The 20,211-nt window shown below is 44.2% G+C and overlaps 1 protein-coding gene across 1 annotated transcript in view; it reads right to left on the minus strand.

Annotated features, from left to right (window-relative positions):
- Window positions 1–20,211, minus strand: part of LOC120930475 (electrogenic sodium bicarbonate cotransporter 1-like) — a 644,541-nt gene that overhangs the window by 551,949 nt on the left and 72,381 nt on the right. Inside the window, exon 3 of the mRNA XM_040341656.1 lies at window positions 10,624–10,781. Coding sequence (XP_040197590.1) covers window positions 10,624–10,781 — 158 coding nt within the window. The remainder of the gene's footprint in view (window positions 1–10,623; window positions 10,782–20,211) is intronic.

Consider the following 20,211-nt stretch of genomic DNA (forward strand, 5'->3'; position numbering starts at 1 on the left):
GCTTGGCCAGTGTGTTCAGTTGTGCTCTCTGCTACACTGAAACGAGGCTTGGCTAACATACATGGGCGGAGATCGCATTTTTCAACAGTGAGGTTTGTAAAGATGCATTCTGTACTAAGAAGCATCTTTACAACATGCCCTATCGATCCAGTTATTTTTAATTTTATGTTTCCAGTCATTTTCAAATTATGTTTTCACCTGTAATGACTCCTTTATACTTATTGGCTATTCCTGGCAAGTGCACTATCCATTTCCTGTTTTCATACAAGAGGTTTATTTCTCACATGGAGGCTTGAAGTGCAAGCCACAGCGCCATCTTGGATGAGCTGCAATACTGCTTGTGTTTGCTGATTGTTTGCGGTGAGTCAGATCTTCATTGATTGGTTGTAAACATATGCATTGTATATAAACTGGAGTGGGCTACAGTGGAGAGATACCCCAGATGATGTGCTTTTGACCACGAAACGCGTCGGGAGGACTCCACTGTCGCCCTACTTGCATGCAAGAGCTTTAAAATTTCCAGCCAAATGTGAGTTTGTCAGCTGTGAATAAAAATGTTTTTATTTATTTACTATACGAAGTTACGCTATGTGGCCACTTTCCTCTCTTTTCTACATGCATCTCTAAAATCTACTGAGCCAACCAGGGATCCCATTATTAGTACAACTTCCAGCTCACTCCTGGGGACTTATCCTACTGAAAGATATTCCAACCAGTCTGGCGCATGATTCCTGCCAAGGATTGTTTTTGACATCTGTCATAGAAAAGCCTTAATTGATCTCTGTTGGCATATGTCATCATTGGTCAACAAATTCTGGTAAGCCTGCACTTTTTTCGGTGGTGGGATAGTCACGTAAAAGAAGTCACGGAATTTTCATCCATTCACTCACTCACTTGAATGACTTTTTGATGCTGACAAACTGTTTTTTTCATACAGAATCTGTTATCAGTTTTTCTGTTCAGCTGAACCTGCATATACACTTCAGCACTTCAGTGGACTTGTGTTTTGTTATCAGTTAGCAGGTGCATCAGATTATTTGCTTCAGGTGCCATCCAGGCACATTTCCTTGTTCCTCCCAAACAGGGGGACTCATATATGATTTATGCACAATAATTTATTATTGTTTTATGTGTTTCACATTTCACATAGTATGGTATTTTGATTTTCACCTAGTCAAATTTTAGCGCCACACATATATATCCTTTTGTCTGCTTAGGCTGGCTGTACCAAGTCCTTTCTCTGGGAGAGAAGAGTTGCCTACACCACCAGTCTTGCTGGAAGGTGAAACAAATTAGAAGCCATTGCCGGAAGAGAGGTATACAAATTCAATATCTCATCAAGTGGAAGGGGTACCCCACTGAGGATAATTCTTGGGAGCCCGCAAAGCAATGTGCATGCCCCTAGGCTGGTGCAAAATTTCCACAACAGATACCCAGAAAGACTGGCCCGTTTGGGCATCCAGAGGCTGCTCCTTTGGGAGGGGTGCACGTTTAGGGAAATGGCTATGGAAAAAACTGGCAATACTGCCAATACTAGAGATGGGCGCATCCGGCATGCTCTCATGCGCATGGGCAGAAGAATGGCAAATTGGCACACGCAGGTGCACTGTGACATGAGTCAGCGAACACGCATGTGCAATGTCACTTGCATACCGTGACAGATGTGGCCACTTGCTGGCTTATAAAAGACTGCTGCTGATTCCATCAAATTGCTGGATTGACAGGAATATTCCTTGTGAACTTTGCTAAAAGCAGAGTGGGGGATGAAAAGAAAGTTCACTTCAGAGAAAAATCGTAAATCCTGTCAGTAAATCTTCACAAACAATAATCTTCCACACAATACTTGTCTGAAAATCCCAAAGGAAACTCACTTACCAGATTTAAGCCAATTCAGAGCGTATCATGCAATCACAGATGTCATCTAAACTGGTATGTTTCTCATCTGATGATCCTGGATTATTAGATGGATATTGTATAGCTGTTTGTCAGCGGCTTCAATAAACTTCCATCTACATATGGCTCATTATAAACATAAAGAGATGCACATAGCGTAATCCAGTATTAAACTATTTTGAAATTAATAAATATAGGTGTACACTTACAATGCATCAACCTTGTTAAAACAGAAATCAATTCCCTTATTTGTGCCGTTCAGTCCTGCTACACCGCCACAGCGGTGTTCTCGGGTAGGTAAAGCTGATGATCCAATGGCGTAAGTTGCTGCGTGGTCACGCCCTACGCCGTCGGATCATCAGCTTTACCCACCCGGGAACACCGCTGTGGCGGTGCATGGTATAGCAGGACTGAATGACACAAATGAGGAAATAGATTTCTGTTTTAACAAGGTTGATACATTGTAAGTGTACACCTATATTTATTAATTTCAAAATAGCGAGTTTGATACTGGATTACGCTATGTGCAACGTTATGTGCATCTCTTTATGTGCATCTCTTTAAACACTGCATTTCCTGTACCTCCTTCAGGGGTGTACTGCACTTAGCCACAAGGAGAGCCTTCTCAGCACTTCGGCCTCTGATCAGGTACGTGAGACTTATGCCCTGTACACAAGATCACTTTTCGGCATAAAAAAAAATGTCATTTTTTATCATGAAAAAAACACGAAGTTTTTCCAACTCCATCGTTAAAAATGATGTTGCCCACACACCATCGTTTTTGAAAAATGATGAACAAAGCGATGCCACTCTAAAGGGGAAGTTCTATTCGCCTTGAGGCTGCTTTTAGCTGGTTACTTGTTAGTAAAAGACGATTCGTGCTGAATGTGCTCTTACTCCATTATGAATGGTAGTTTTACCAGAACGAGCACTCCCGTCTCATAACTTGCTTCTGGGCATGTGTGGGTTTAAAACGTCGTTTTTGCCCACACACGATCATTTTTTACAACACGAAAAATGAAATTTTCAAAAATGACATAAAAAATTGAAGCATGTTCGAATTTTTTTTTTGTCGTTTTTTAGAAGACACGATCATTTTATTTCATGACAAAAAGTGATCGTGTGTAGCAACCGTTCATAGCAACCCTCCATATAAATCATCCATAGAAACCAGTCCATAGCAACCAGTCCATACATAGCAACCCTCCATTGCATCCAGTCCATAGCAACCAGTCCATAGCAACCCTCCATAGCAACCAGTCCATAGCAATCGTCCATAGCAACCAGTCCATAGCAACCCTCCATAGCAACCAGTCCATAGCAAACAAACGGTCCGTTTATTACAAGTCCGTTTACGGACTTGTAATGTATCCCTATGGATGATGCATCCGCTAACGTCCGCAACCATCTGCGTCCGCAAAGATCCGCTTTTGCGGACGGAAGAAAACCCTGTTTTTCTTCCGTCCGGCGGAACGGATCGAATCGGATGAATACGGACACGCGGTCCGTATTCATCCGATTCCCCATAGGGGAGAGCGGAGGAGAGACAGGGCAGTCTCTGCACTGTGTGCGGGGACCGCCCTGTCCGCCAACAGCTCAGCGGGGATTAACAGAGGAATCCCCGCTGAGCAAAACAGGCTAACGGAGCGGATCAATACGGATCCGCTCCGTGTGAAAGAGCCCTTAGACTTACCGGTAACTGTATTTCCAGGAACCTTTCAGAACAGCTACTTGAGAGATGATTGGCTCCGCCCTCTACAGCAAACACAAATAGGATACAATGTGAACTGCCCTGACTGAAGTGACATTGATCTCTGCCCAGGACAGAATCTGCTGTGTTAGTGTTGGAAGTGACTCTGAACGAGTGCCCCCCTTGCTTGTTCAGGTACGCCACCGTTGTGGCATTGTCTGAGAAAACTAATAGGTCTCTTGAATAGACCCTCTCTTGCAGAACCAAGAGAGCTTTCGCCACAGCTAGTAGTTCCCTGAAAGTTGAGGAGCGACCTGCCTCCTCTTCCAGCCCTGAGAGTGTGCACCCCAGCCCCACAGACTGGCGTCTTTAGTAACTTTTACTGAGCATGTTGCACCCAGTTCTTCCCTCCCTGCAGGTGTTCCCGCTGCTCCCACCAGGAGAGCTTGAGAAAATCCTCTCTTGGCAGCTGCACCAGCTGATCTAGAGAACCCTTCCTGCGATCCCAATGAAGTAAGAGAAATGCCTGAAGGGGTTTGTAGTGTAATTTGGCCCAGGGCACCCCTGGGATGGCTGCAGTCATTAACCCTAATAACTGCATGATATGCCGAAGAGAGGTCTGCGGGGGGAATTTGAAGGCCTGCACAGAGAGAAGAAGTTTCAAAATGTTCTCCTCAGAAAGAAAAATCTTTTGGGCAACAGTCTATTAGATAACCCAGGAAAAGTATGCGCTGGGAGGGCACCAGACAAGACTTCTGTTGGTTGACTTTCCACCCCAGTTTCTGAAACGTCTGCAAAACCAACTGCAGATCCTGGATAAGGGACTCTCTGTCTCGGGGAAAGATCAGAAAATCGTCCAGATATGGGACAATCGATACACTTTGCATCCGAAAAAAGGCCATGACTTCGGCCATGATTTTTGTGTGCTGCCGAGAGACCGAAAGGAAGGGCATTGAACTGCCAATGACTCGGCCCGTTGTCCATGAGAATCGCAAATCTGAGGAACCTTTAGTGGCTTTGGCAGATTGAAACATGACAATAAGCGTCCTGAAGATCCAGAGTTACCATGAAGACCTCTGGCCACAATAGATTTCTTACAGAATAAATGTTTTCCATCCGGAAACGTCTGTAGAGAATAAATTTGTTCAGGATGCTTAAATTGATGACCATACGGAAGCCGTCGCTTTTTGAACCAGAACGACGTGGGAATAAAATCCCCGGAATTTTTGATTTTCCGGGAAACAGGAGATATAACCCCCTCTGTTTCCCACACGGAAATTAGATTCAACATGGCTTTCCGTCTCTCTTGGTCTCTTGGCAGATGGGTAAGAAAAATTTTCTGGGGGAAAGACTCTTGAATTCCAACCTGTAACCCCTTTCCAATGTCTGAAGAATAAAGAAATTGTCAGAAATCTCTTCCCATTCTTTGATGAAATGGGACAACCTTCCCCCTACCCCTATTTTGTTGTCACTGGGGATTCTTGGAAGGGGCTGAAGGAGCAAAAAGTCCCCCTTTTTTGCTTATCTTTGTTAAAGACAACTTTTTCTTCGCCTGTTGGTTTTAAAATGAACCTTGTTCTGGAAACCGCAAAAAGGCTTCTTATTCTGGGCTTATTCTTTTGAGAAGAAGGGAACCATTTACTCTTCTCAGAGGAACGAGCTGGGACCTCCACCAAGGAGGAACCGAATAAGAGCTTGCCTTCAAAGGGAATGCCGCAGAGTTTGTTTTTGGAGGTAAAGTCACCCTCCCAAGATTTAAGCCAGATAGCCCATCTGGCTGAATTAATGAGAGCAAAAGACCTAGCTGCAGCTATCACGGAGACTGCAGCTGCATCAGCCAAGAAGGCAACTGATTTGGCAACGAGTGGGAGAGACTCCCTAATCTCCTCTTTGGGGGTGTCGGATGAAAGAAGATCATCAAGACGCTGAACCCATACGTCCAAATTTCTAGCCACACAGGTGGATGCTACAGCTGGACCCAAGGAGAAAGCTGAAGCATCCCAGGCCTTACACAGCAAGGAGTCAGCCTTCCTGTCCATCTGCTCTTTAAGGACCCCCGAGTCTTCAAAAGACAGGTCTGACCTCTTGGATACCTGTGACATAGGGGCATCCAGCCTAGGACATTTAAAGAAAGTTTCCTCGAACTCAGACTGAAAGGGAAATCTTCTTTTTGTGCCCTTTAGACTGGAATAACCTCCTCCCAGGTTCCTTCCACTATGAAAGAATCATATCCCTAAGTGACTGGTGCACCGTAAAAGTTCCCGATTTCCGCCCCTGTAGACCCCTATACATTTTATCCTGTACAGATTGGATTTGCTGTGGCATCTCAATCTGTTCCGAGGTATATATTGACTTTAAAAGTTTGTCAATATCTTTCACTGGAAAAAGATACTTAGAGCTACCCGCCTCTTCCTCTGATGCGAAATCAACATCAGATGAAGAGCTTGGGTTCTCACCTTGTTCCAGATCAGAAGTATAGTGTGAATTAATGGTCTTGGAACACTAACAGAGGAAGGGGTCTAGCTGAGGCTGAAGGCTCTTGAGCTATGGAACTAGATGAGGAAGGTTCCAGCCCTGCTACTCTGTCATTAAAAGACCAGAAGGAGGCTACAACCTCCTTCATAGAAGACATTAACTCTCTTAAAGAGGCAGTCTCTGACCTAGCTCTGGATGGAAGACAATCCTCACAAAATAGTTTTTTTTTTATAACTATCAGAAAGCCTGGCCCTACAGTTCCCACATTTCTTCTTCACCGGTTTGTCCTAGAAAAAAAAGCAGAAACAAGAACCATAAACAAAAAAGGTCCATACAAAAAATGTCCCCTGCTGTAGATTGGCCGGAGAGATAGGCTGCTGTTGACCTGCTAAAATGCGCCTGTCCGGAGTTTCAGCAGACTGTTCCCTCAGCATATCACGTCGTGTTCCTTAACACCCAGAAGTGCGTCAAGTGACTTCCGGTTCCGGCTCCATCTTGCCGCGTCACCGGAAGTCCTCCATCTTGGTACACCTCGGCGAAGCACGAGGGGGACAAGGTTTCCACACAGGCAGAGCTGGGGGAAAAAAACAGAAGGAAGTTGCCACCACTTTCACCACCAGGTAAGCAAGTACCTCCTAATAGGGAACCCTTCTGGACAGAAAGTACAGGGACTAAACACCCAGGACTTGGCCACAACCAGTACTGGATGATGCCAGAGAAGGGGGGTCCACCAACCACAGTTACAAGACCCAAGAAAAACAAAAAAACGTGTCGGTGCTCCTGGAGGGTCTGGAAACACAAATCAACTGAGGGTCAGAGGAAAGGGAGGGGCCTTTTAAATTGTATCTGATTTGTGTTTCCTGTAAAGGGTGAAGCCAATCATCTCTCAAGTAGCTGTCCTGGAAGGTAAGGGGGGAAAACATAAAAAAAGCATACACGAGCAGCGCCCGCATATGAAAACAGTGTTCAGACCACACATGTGAGGTATCGCCGCGATCGTTAGAGTGAGAGCAATAATTCTAGCCCTAGACCTCCTTTGTAACTTAAAACATGCAACCTGTAGAATTTTTTAAAAGTTGCCAATGGAGATTTTTAAGGGTAAAAGTTTGTCGCCATTCCACGAGCGGGCGCAACTTGCGTGACATGTTGTGTATCAATTTGCGAGGCATATATTTCTCAATATAAAGAAAAATTGGGCTAACTTTACTGTTGTCTTATTTTTTAATCCAAAAAGTTTTTTTTTTTTTTTAAAGTGCGCTTGTAAGACTGCTGCGCAAATACAGCGTGACAAAAAGTATTGCAACAACATCCATTTTATTCTCTAGGGTGTTAGAACACCCAAACATTATATATATTTTTTCTAAGTAATTTTCTGTCCTTAAGTGGTTAATGTGTCCCCTACCTTAACCAGCATTGTTGTTGCAGCTCAGCAGGAGCTGAGAGGAGGAGCAAGTGTGAATGGGGAACTTCTGTCCTTTTTCGGGAGCTGGGGGCAGGTGTGCAGAGCTCTGGAGCCCTCTCCTAGGCAGTACAGTAGTAGTAACACAGAAGTGATCGTTCAGCTTCAGCTGCTTCTGCCACTGTCGGCTGCAACTCAAAGATCGGTTCTGTGTAGTGAGAGATCAGTGATTTCTGGGACTGTCTGTACTTCTACATTTGGTGTATAGAGCAGGAAGCAATCCTCCAGTGCACACACACACACAGTGCCCTACAATCAGTGACAAGTTAGTATGTGAAATATCGCATGTTTCCCGTACTTAGAACTGTCACTGCACAAAGTGTCATTTCTGAAAGGAAAAAAAGTCTTTTAAAAGCGGACTTGCGGCTATAATGAATTGTCGGCTCTGGCAATTTAGAGAGAATTCATTCATAAAAAAAAAAAAAACAACGTGGGGGTCCCCCCAAATTTTATTACCAGGCCCTTCAGGTCTGGAATGGATATTAAGGGGAACCCCGCCGTCAATTTAAAAAAAATGACGTGGGGTTCCCCCCAAATATCCATTCCAGACCCTTCAGGTCTGGTGTGGATTTTAAGGGGAACTCCACCCCAAATAAATAAAAAATGGCGTGGAGTTCCCCCAAAAATCCACACCAGACCCCTTATCCGAGCACGTTAACCTGGCCGGCCGCAGAAAAGAGGGGGGAGCAGAGTGTGGCCCCCCTCTCCTGAACTGTACCAGGCCACATGCCCTCAACATGGGGAGGATGTCCCCATGTTGATGGGGACAAGGGCCTTATGCCCACAACCCTTGCCCGGTGGTTGTGAGGGTTTGCGGGCGGAGGCTTATCAGAATCTGGAAGACCCCTTTAACAAAGGGGACCCCCAGATCCTGCCCCCCCCCCTATGTAAATTGGTAATGGGGTACATTGTACCCCTACCATTTCACAAAGGAAGTGTAAATAGTTGTAAAACACACACACATACACACACCGTAGAAAAAAGTCCTTTATTAATAAAAAAAAAATTAAAAAAATCCAGCGGTGGTAATCTACTCGGTCCAGCTTCCTGCTCCAACGTTGTCTGTATCCAGCGACGGGTGATCTCCGGTCCAGCGATGAGAAGATCCATCCATCCAGAGCGCAGCCACGAGACCTCCTCTCTCCGCTGGACACAGCCCAGCGAATGACGTGGCTGAAGCTGTGACATTTCTTATATAGGGGAGGCGGGGCCACCCATCACGTGACCCTGCCCCCTCTGACGCAAGGGGGAAGACATAGGCTTCCCCAGTGACGTAGCAGAGGGTGCGTCAGAGGGTGCGGGGTCACGTGACGGTGTGTGTGTGTTTTTTACAACTATTTACTTAACCCCCGGAACATATTGCTGCCCAAAGACCAGAGTACTTTTTGCGATTCGGGACTGGTCGCTTTAACAGACAATTGCGCGGTTGTGCGACGTGGCTCCCAAACAAAATTGGCGTCCTTTTTTTCTTTTGGTGGTATTTGATCACCTCTGCGGTTTTTATTTTTTGCGCTATAAACAAAAATAGAGCGAAAATTTTGAAAAAAAATAATATTTTTTACTTTTTGCCACAATAAATATCCTCCAAAAATATATAAAAAAACATTTTTTTTCCTCAGTTTAGGCCGATACGTATTCTTCTACTTATTTTTCGTAAAAAAAAAAATCGCAATAAGCGTTTATTGATTGGTTTGCGTAAAAGTTATAGCGTTTACAAAATAGGGGGTATTTTTATGTCATTTTTATTAATATGTTTTTTTTACTAGTAATGGCGGCGATCAGCGATTTTTTTCGGTACTGCGACGTTATGGCGGACACTTCGGACACTTTTGACACATTTTTGGGACCATTGGCATTTTTATAGCGATCAGTGCTATAAAAATGCATTGGATTACTATAAAAATGCCACTGGCAGTGAAGGGGTTAACACTAGGGGGCGGGGAAGGGGTTAAGTATGTCCCTTGTGTGTTCTTACTGTGGGGGGGGGGTGGCCTCACTAGGGGAAACACTGATCTTCTGTTCATACATTGTATGAACAGAAGATCAGCGTTTCCCCCGCTGACAGGACCGGGAGCTGTGTGTTTACACACACAGCTCCCGGTCCCCGCTCTGTAACGAGTGATCGCGTGTGCCCAGCGGCGATCGCGCCCGCCGGGCACACGCACGGGAGTGGTGTAGAATGACGTGGTCTCGCCCAGGAGAGCCGACCTGCCGCCGTAGAATGACGGCGGCTGGTCGGCTAGTGGTTAAATTCACTGCTCCCGAAAAAACGCCCGTTATTAAAACTTTTTTTTGCATTGATACATTTTAGGACAATAACTTGCATATTAGCCTTTAAAATGAGCACTTTAGATTTCAAATGTTCGAGTCCCATAGACTTTAATAGGGTTCTAAAGTTCACACGGACATTTGGTGTGTTTGCAAGTTCTGGTGCGAACCGAACCCTGACCCTAGAAAATTTTAAATCGTGCAGGTACTAGAAGTACTTTGAATTTTGGAAATGCCAGAGGACACGGGAGTCCTGGATGTAGCATAATTGTACGTACTGTAACAGCAGCACAGATTATGTTTACTTTTACCTAGTATAGGGTGACCAGACATCCCCGGTTTCCGGGGACAGTCCCTGGATTGAGGACACTGTCCCTGGACCAAGTCTGTCCCTGGTTTTGTCCCCGGATTCGATTTGAACAGGGGCTGGGGCAATTTCAAAGACAGTCAGTGTAGAATAAAAAAAAAAAAAAAAAGAAATCTGAATTACACCCCCCACTCTGCCACTCCTACTAGCTTAGGGTGTGTGTTTTTTTCCATTATCTGCGCCCCTTTCTGATGATCATGTGCTGGTTGGAGCGGAGGGAATATTTCTTCAGTTTCGGATGCATGCCCATTCAGCTCCGCTCGCATGTTCTTCTGCCTTGGCTTAAGTCCGGGCCAGCCACCTGCCTGCAGCCGGCCCCCGGAGAGTAAGACTTGACAGGCTGTGAGGCGGGCGTCGGCGACGACAGGCAGAGAGTCGCAGATTACCACCATTACTAGTAAAAAAAATATGTCCCCGGATTTAATTTAAAATCTGGTCACCTTAACCTAGTATAATCTGGAAATATAATACCTGCTAGGAAGAGACACTTCAGTTAAAGAGCTGATCACAGTTGCTTCTTTTAACCGCACAAAAGCAACAAAAGGCTGTTCCATAAAGTCTACTTCACCAACAAGAACATTGGCTGCCTCTGTTCCTTTTGGAATCTTCTTTCTAAAAGTATTTTTCAGCTGGAAAAAATAAATAAAAAATCACGGTTATTTTAAAGAAAGATACTGTATGTAAATTATGTATTATATTGATCCTTTCTTTTGTGCAGGGCTGTATTTTTATCACTAGACCCAATGGGCACCCAATATTTGGTGCCTACAGGGTGATTTTCTGGTCTTAAAGGGGTTGTAAAGGTAAAAAAAAAATCCCTAAATAGCTTCCTTTACCTTAGTGCAGTCCTCCTTCACTTACCTCATCCTTCGATTTTGCTTTTAAATGTCCTTATTTCTTCTGAGAATCCTCACTTCCTGTTCTTCTGTCTGTAATTACACACAGTAATGCAAGGCTTTCTCCCTGGAGAAAGCCTCTTGCGGGGGGAGGGGGCGAGCAGAAGAGTCAGGATGCCCACTAACACACAGCTCCTTTCTCTATCTGCAAAGAAGAGAGTGTCCTGACTTGCCTGCTCGCCCCCTCCCCCTCAAGAGGCTTTCTCCACACCAGGGAGAAAGCCGTGCATTACTGTGTGTAGTTACAGACAGAAGAACAGGAAGTGAGAATTTCTCAGAAGAAATAAGGACATTTAACCATTTAACAACCGAGAACGCCCATGGACGTCCTCGACTACAGGCATCATTCAGATATCTCCGTCTTCAGCCACCAATTCTCTGCACGATAAGAGCGGTCAAAGCGGCAATTCCGCCGCTTGATCGTTCTTATAGGCAGCGGTAGGGGACGTCCCCCCCCCTTCCGCTGCCATCCGGTACTTCTTCGGGCTCTCCCGTGCCATCGGGGGTCTGGAGAACGAATCGGCCAGCGCTGGCTGGGAAGCATAGAGATGACTAGTGACCAGATGGTCACCAGTCATCTTTATGACCGTCAGAGGCCCGGGCGCGATGTTATGACGTCACGCCTGGTACCCGGAAGTAAACAAAGCCGCAATCGCGGCTGTCGGCATGAGATCGGTGAATTTTTTTTCACGATCTCATGCTTGTAAGCCTGGAGGAGAGATGTGGGGTCTTATTGACCCCACATCTCTCCATAAAGAGGACCTGCCACAGCGATTCCTATTACAAGGGATGTTTACATTCCTTGTAATAGGAATAAAAGTGGTAAAAAAAAAGTGTCAAAATAAAAAAATGAAGTAAAAAAAAAATATATGTTTTTAAAACGCCCCTGTCCCCGGTAGCTCGCGCTCAGAAGTGAACACGCAAGCAAGTCTCGCTTACATAGAAACGCCGTTCAAACCCCACATTTGAGGTATCGTCGCGTGCATTAAAGCATGTGCAACAATTCTAGCACTAGACCTTCTCTGTAACTCAAATAGTAACCTGTAAAAAAAAATAAAGCGTTGCCTATGGAGATTTTTAAGTACCGAAGTTTGCCGCTATGCCATGAGTGTGCGCAATTTTAAAGCGTGACATTTTAGGTATCTATTTACTCGGCGTAACATTATCTTTCACATTATACAAAAAAATTGGGCTAACTTTACTGTTTTTTGTTATTTTTTAATTAATTTTTTTTCCCAAAAAAAGGCGTTTGAAAAATGATTGCGCAAATACCGTGGAAGGGAAAAAAAGTTACAATGACCACCATTTTATTCCCTAGGGTGTCTGCTAAAGAAAAATATATAATTTTTGGGGGTTCTGATTAATTTTCTAGCAAAGCAATTGTGATTTTTACATGAAGGAGAGAAGTGCCAACATAGGCCCGGTGGTCAAGTCGTTAAAAGCAAAATCGAAGGATGAGGCAAGTGAAGCAGGACTGCACTAAGGTAAAGGAAGCTATTTAGGGGAAAAAGTTTACCTTTACAACCCCTTTAACCTGGAGTAAAATATTTATACAGAAACATTTAGCCTCTTTAAGCATATACAGCAGACAGCAGAGACAAAGGAAGCATAGACAGCAGAGACAAAGGAAAATAGACCAGCCTTGTGCACCACAATTTGACAATTCTGGTGCCTCATGATTGGCCCAGCTCTTTAAAAAAACATGGGAGAGGAAGAGTTCATAGTCCCGTGTAAGCTCCAGCAAATCAGTATGTAGAACAGTTTTCTTTCCCCTGTCCTGCATTAGTAAAGGAAAGGGTCACTTTAAAGTATGAGTTTATATGAAAACAAAAATGTAACAAAAACTTTTTCTGGCAGGGGCTTTGGTAGGATTCCAAAATAACTGGCAAAATGATGGGCACTCTTGATGGGCTTTTGTTTGTTTCAGAACTGTTTTGCTCTCTATAGTCTATGGGCTGGTGGTGTGCTGAACAATTTGTCAATTACAAGCTATCTTCCAGTTGCAGCTGCCCAAAAAGTCACATCATCCCCACGGTAATTTGTCCCCAGGGAGGCCTTCCTCTGTAAAGTATGAAAACCTGTAACATCAACACCTCTGATTGATTGAGTACACCAGGATTATGTAATCTACTAAATGACACTCTCTCTCTCTCTCTCTCTCTCTGTAAACCACCAACACACTACACAAGGCCGACTTCCAGGCAGCATTATATAGTGTGGGGCGTATATAGTTTGAGCCAATTATGGCTCTCCGTTTTTTGCGCGCTGTGATTGGCCAAGAATGCGGGTCATAGTGCATGCTTGGCCAATCAGCCAGAAATGCACTACGATGCCGCAGTGAATTATGGGCCGTGACACGCCACTCGAATTTGCCGCGAACGGCCCAAAACGTTCGTAATTCGACGAACGATCGAACATACGATGTTCGAGTCGAACGTGAGTTAGACTCGAATACGAAGCTCATCCCTAGTAAAAAGTTCATAATGTCAGTGGTCATTGATGTACAATCTCCATCCTTGATTATCAGAGGAGTATAGTTTCCCCCCATAACTTGTTGTCAGTGTAATCATATTAATCCTACCCATCCAGAATAGATCATACAATGACCACCTTTGAAAATAATGTTCTATTTTTTTTTGGATGGGGGTATTTATACTTTTCATATAAAGTTTTTACAAAGGAGAGAGAGAAAAGAAAAGTTGGAGGAACAGTCACATTTGTGGAGAGGCACCAGATCATCTGCAAAAAAAAACATATTTATGACTCCCATAAGACACTCATTTAATATTAGGATTATCTCTAATCACCACCACTGGAGTTTCAATAGTTTCCATAGCAAAAATCATAGGCACTAGTGGCCATCCTCATTTAGTGCTCCAAGATATTTTAATAGGCTGGGAGAAGTGTCTGTGTAATTTAATTTTGGTTTGGGGTTGAGAGTACAAGGCTCTAAATGAAAGTGAGAAAATCCCCAGTATTCCATGATCGTGAACAGATAAGACCAGTGAGACCAAATCAGATGCTTTTACATATCTATGGAGAGTTTTTACCCCTCCTGGGCAGGCAATTGTCCCACCCAAGAGAAGAGAGGTGGAGTGCCATCACAAGGGGCAGGGTCTCCAGGTGATGTAAATGGAGGCCATGCCCCATAGCTATATAAGAACCGGCAGACAACGGAGATGACACAACAGTGGGAGCCAGCATCGAAGGAGGACCACTTATTTTATTTTTTGCAGGTCGGCGTCGGCAGAAGACATCACCAGAGGGAGAAGACATCACATCGCCAGAGGAAGAAGACCAGAGGAAGAAGACAGAGGAGGGAGAAGACCAAAAGGAAGAAGACCTCACCGGAGGGAGAAGACAGCAGAGGGAGAAGACCGGAGGAAGAAGACACGTTAGAGCTACGACAGTGACATTCTTCATTTTTAAGGACTTGTCAAAAACCATCTCTTGTTTTTTGTAACACTACACTTTTTTTTTGGTGAATGGGTAGGGGTACAATGTAAAAGCGCCTGCTGCCTGTAAAAGTGATCCAGTGTCTAATCAGCGGCTCTGATCACATTTAGGCTCCATTCACACATAGGCAATTTAAATTACAGACACGCATCCCACAATTTTGTTTGTGCAATTTTGCTGCGTGACAGTTATGCCAAAATTGCACCATGTTTAGGGTGCCTTTGAGAAGGTATGGCATTGCAAACCTGTCCCACGTGTTGCTGCAATTCTGGAATCATGGGCAGAATCATGTTGATTCCACCCGTGATTCAAATCGTCTATGTGTGAATGGAGCCTTAAATATGTAGAGGATTGCTGGATAACAAATTTTAATACTGTGATTGTGGCTGACAGCTGCAGCCACTGCCCCAGTATAGCCACTTGAACACAATCATGTGTGTGTGTGTGTGTGTGTGTGTGTGTGTGTGTGTGTGTGTGTGTGTGTGTGTGTATGTATGTATATATATATATACATCTGATGGAAACATCATCTGCGGGGGTTGACATTGCTGGACTTCAGGACAAGTAAGTGTCCATTTATTAAAAGCCAACAGCTGCAGTATGTGTAGCTGCTGGCTTTTATTTATTTTTTCCTGGCCGGAACGCCGCTGAATCCAATAAATCCCTATGACAGCATGGCGATGTTCAACCCATTCAGAAAGAAAGAAACCGCTACAGGATTAGTACTCAAGACGTTACCATAATTAAGTTTTACGCCATTAATGCTTCCTCTGTCCGGTACCACACAATCCAAGACCCCTTAGCTTTCCCATTAACTAGTCGTAGCTCAGTGTAGGGTAAAACATCAGACAGTTTATTAGAACAAGAATACAGTCTTATATACAGTTAAAGAGGAGGTTCCCCCCTTCTGCTCATATTACTCTAACAATAAACCTGTAATAAGAAGCATAAATTAACATGAGCTAATTAACTAATCCCTTAAAGCAGCCGATGTGGCTCCCTAACTACAATACGCATTATAATACATATCAACATAGAACTCCTTCATAAAAGTGCAGGGTTAATTAAAACAACCAACAATGGGTGAAAGACTCTTAGAAGCCTTACTAGACTTACATTATAGCAGACAACAGACAGGTGGCTGGAGTTGACATCAGCATCTTCTAACAGTATGTGTCTCAACATTATGAATCAGTCACTATTTCTAATATGGCATATACAGGGTTCCCAGAGTTTGTGTTACTTGGGGGAACATGGACCTGAATCCAAAGTAACACCACCTTAAGGGTCATGCAGCTCACCAAGAGCACTGTTACCCCAAATGCCAGGGCCCATAATTGGTAGGCAAAAGGCTAGCATTAAGTCCCCTCCAAAAGCCTCTGTCCCGGCTAGGTCTGTCACAAAGATCTTCTCCGCCTATTGCGGAGATGTCCTACAGTCTTGGCATACCAGGAGACAGTGATCTTTAAAGGAGTTGTAAAGGAAAAACAAATTTGGCCTAAAATTAATGTCTGCAAGGTAGACAGACAGAATAGTGTAACGATTCTGTTAAAAAACTAGTAAATACCTATTAAATTCCTTCATCTATATCACCTCCGGCGTTCTAGTTTCTGTTCTCTCATTCACTTCCAGGTTTGCATCATTCGTTCATGTAAGAACTACATTTTCCAGTATGAATTGCGGCACGCCCAGTAATTCACACCTCCTTGAGGTCTCTAACACGTAGAGAGCGTCCTGCCGCACATATGTAGTTCCCAGGAGGGGGTGAGCATGTTACTGACCACCGCAGTAAACCCTCACGTCACGGTGGTCAGTAAAATCAGACAAGCAGGAAGTGAACAGAACAGAGAAGAAATAGAGCAATTTCTGAGCAAAAACGAACAATGAGGAAGTGAAAAGAGGAATGTCTGCAGGTAAAGGATGCTTATTATGAAACATTTTTTTTTTTTCCCTTTACAACCCCTTTAAGATTAACAACTAACAAGGAAATAGTATGCTACAGGACAAAATTATGAGGCTTGTATAAGAAAGCTAATGCCGCATACACACAACCATTTTTCCTGTCATGCACTTGATTCGTCGTGATTCCTCTCAAGCCTGCCTTGCATACACACATTAATGAAAAAAAATGCTTGAAAAGCAAAGCAAAGTAATTGGAGGTGGAGGTGGGTCTTTTCTTCCAGAAAAGGAGCCGGCCATGGCTGGTTTGAGAAGTGAAACGAGGAAGACTGGGTGAATCTTGTAAGAGTTCGGCAAGGACAATTCGAAGGCCACAGGATTAATCTTTTTCCTTATTGTAAAAGGACCAATGAACCTAGGGCCCAGCTTCCGGGAAGTACAGGACAGTTTGAGGTTCAATGTAGAGAGCCATACCTTGTCTCCTACTTCCAGAATTGGACTCTCCTTCTTCTTGTCATAATATTTTTTATAGTCCTCTTGTGATTTCTGCATTGTTTCTTGAAGAATCTGTAAATTTTCTCGGAAAAGGGTTAATCTGTCTTGTACTGCAGGTACAGTTGCTTCTGGAATAGTATTGGGCAAAAAGGACGGATGAAATCCGTAATTTGCCCAAAACGGAGACTGATTAGTGGTGGAGTGTAAAGAATTGTACACAAATTCAGAACATGGGAGTAAGGCTACCCAATTATCTTGAGAGGAGGTGGAAAAGCAGCGGAGATATTGCCCCAGCGTCTGATTTGTTCTCTCCGTTTGGCCATTACTTTGTGGGTGGGTAAGCAGATGACAAGCAGATTTCGATGTTCAAAGCTTTACAGAGAGCCCTCCAAAATATTGAAGTAAATTGCACCCCTCTATCAGAGACAATACTACTGGGTAGGCCATGCAATCTCACTATCTCTTTGATAAATGTATGTGCAGTATCAATAGCCGAGGGGGGTACCTAATAGAGGCAAAAAATGGGCCATCTTTGTTAGACGGTCGACCACCACTGGGATCGTTCTAAACCCTTAAGAGGGGGGTAACTCCACGGTTATCGCTTTCCACGGGTGGTCAGGGACAGGTAATGGTCTTAACAGGCCCCAGGCTTGTGTGCGGCTTCCTTTACTTCTGGTATAGACTGTACAGGAATTTACAAAGTCCTTGCAATCCTTCCTCAGGTCAGGCCACCAGTAGGATCGCTGAATCAGCTCAGAAGTCTTATGGGCCCCAAAAATGGCTGGCAAGCTGGTGTTCGTAAAGGGTCTTGAGGAGCTGAATTCTGGCTCCTTCAGGAACAAAAATCTTGTTTCCGTGCCACAGGAGCCCTTCCTGTTTTCTGAATGCAGAACTCTCAGATTCAGGACATTGAGCAGAGGCTAGTTCCAGGGCTGACTTCAGGTCAGGCTGAATCAATAGGAAATTCTGGGGGGACAAGATGGTGCTAGGAACGACAGTCTCTGGGGTCTCTGGGAAAATGCATGAGAGAGCATCTGCTTTCCCATTCTTGGACCCTGGGCGGTAGGTAAGATGAAAATTAAACCTTGAAAAGAATAAAGCCTATCTGGCTTGCCGTGGTCTCAGTCGTTTGGCGGATCTGATGTATTCAAGATTTTTATGGTCTGTGAATACTATGATGGGGTGAGCGGCACCTTGGAGGAGATACCGCCATTCCTCCAAAGCAGATTTTATTGCCAGTAACTCCCGATCCCCCACATCATAATTCTTTTCCGGCTGGCTAAATTTTCGGGAGAAAAAAGCTACTGAGTGTAAAGATTTAGGACCTTGTCGTTGAGACAAGACAGCCTCTATGGCAACTTCCGAAGCGTCGACCTCTAGAACATAAGGTAGAGCTGGATCTGGGTGGTCTGGGGTGAACAGAGTCTTTAGTTTATTGAAGGCCTCCTGGGTCCACTGAAAGCGGGTATGCTGGTGGGTCTGCTGGGTAATGGGGGCAATAATATCAGAAAAGTCTTTAATAAATCTCCTGTAGAAATTTGCAAACCTGATGAACCTTTGGATGCCTTTTTTATCAGTAAGGGGCTGACCATTTCAGAATGGCGGATACTTTCTGAGGATCCATGGAAATTCCGGATGTGGAAATGATTAGACCCAAGAACTGTATGGATAAACTTTCAAACTCACATTTTTCCGCTTTTGCATAGAGTCCGTGTGTCCTTAATGTAGATAGTACCTTCTGGACGTGAGTTCTGGATGTAATTCCAAGGTGGCAGAAAAAATGAGGATGTCATCCAAGTAAACGATTACAAAGTGATCCAAGAGCTCTCTAAAGATGTTGTTCACAAAATGTTGGAAGGTCGCCGAGGTACTCGAAATGTCCGAAGCGAGTTCTAAAGGCGGTCTTCCATTCATCCCCCTCCCGAATGCGCACAAGGTTGTAGGCACCTCGTAAGTCCAATTTAGTAAAAACTTGTGCAGTACGGAATCTTTGGAAAAGTTCAGGAATGAGAGGGAGAGGGTAACGGTTTTTGATAGTAATTTTATTGAGTTCTCTGTAATCCACACAGGGCCCGAGGGTATGATCTTTTTTCTTTACGAAAAAGATCCCGGCACCAGCTGGAGAAGAAGATGGGCGGATTAACTTATTTTCTAGGTTCTCGTCAATGTATTGACGCAAGGTCTCAAGCTCAGTCTCTGAAAGTGGAAATATGCATCCAAAAGGGAATTTCTGCACCAGGCAACAACTCAATAGGACAATCGTAAGGACGATGGGGAGGTAGTGTGTCGGCTTTCTTCTTATCGAAGACATCTAGAAAATCATGGTAAGCTGTGGGAACATTTTGGCTGGAAGTGGAAGCTGGCTGGACGGTGAGACAACTGGGAGGTAATATAGACTCGGGCACTATGCAGGGCTGACGACAGTAACCTGATTTGAAGGAGATACTCCCCATGCTCCAGTCTATCTGTGGGTTATGTGCCTGCAGCCAAGGGAGCCCCAGGATCACAGGAAACATTGGCGAACATATAACATCAAAACAGAGGAACTCTTGATGGCCAGAATCAATCAAGGTAAATATAGGTAAGGTCTCTTGGGTAACAGGCCCCTAACAAGGTGTAGATCCATCACCAAAATTAATCTTAAGTTTATGTTCCTTATTCCGCAGAGGGATCTGGTAGTCCTTAGCAAGGGAAATGTCCAAAAAACAACTACAAGCCCCGGAGTTAGGGATGAGCCGAACACCCCCCCTATCGGTTCGCACCAGAACCTTCGAACGGACCGAACGTTTGCGCGAACATATCGAACCCCATTGACGTCTATGGGACTCGAACGTTCGAATTCAAAAGTGCTAATTTTAAAGCCTAATATGCAAGTTATTGTCGTAAAATGTCTTTGCCCCAGGGAACATGTATCAATAGAAAAAAAGTTTTAAAAAACGGTCATTTTTTTCTGGAGCAGCGATTATAATAATGCTTAAAGTGAAAAAGAAAAATTCCTTTAAATATCGTACCTGCTGGGTGTCTATAGTATGCCTGTGAGGTGGCACGTGTTTAGAACTGTCCCTGCACAAAATGAGATTACTATAAGAAAAAAGTCATTTAAGACTGCTTGCGGCTTTAATGTAATGTTTGGTCCCTGCAATATGGATGAAAATCACTGAGAAAAATAGCATGGGTTTCCCCGCCCCCCTCCCCCCAGGTCAACAGCAGTATACAGGCGGTGCAAACATGACATGGACTGTAGGTTTGTTGTTAAGTAGAATCTGTTTGTAATTTTCAACTGGTACTTCTTTAAAGTGTAGCTTCAGCCATA

Source organism: Rana temporaria, chromosome 3 (genome assembly GCF_905171775.1).
Source record: "Rana temporaria chromosome 3, aRanTem1.1, whole genome shotgun sequence".
NCBI lineage: Eukaryota > Metazoa > Chordata > Amphibia > Anura > Ranidae > Rana > Rana temporaria.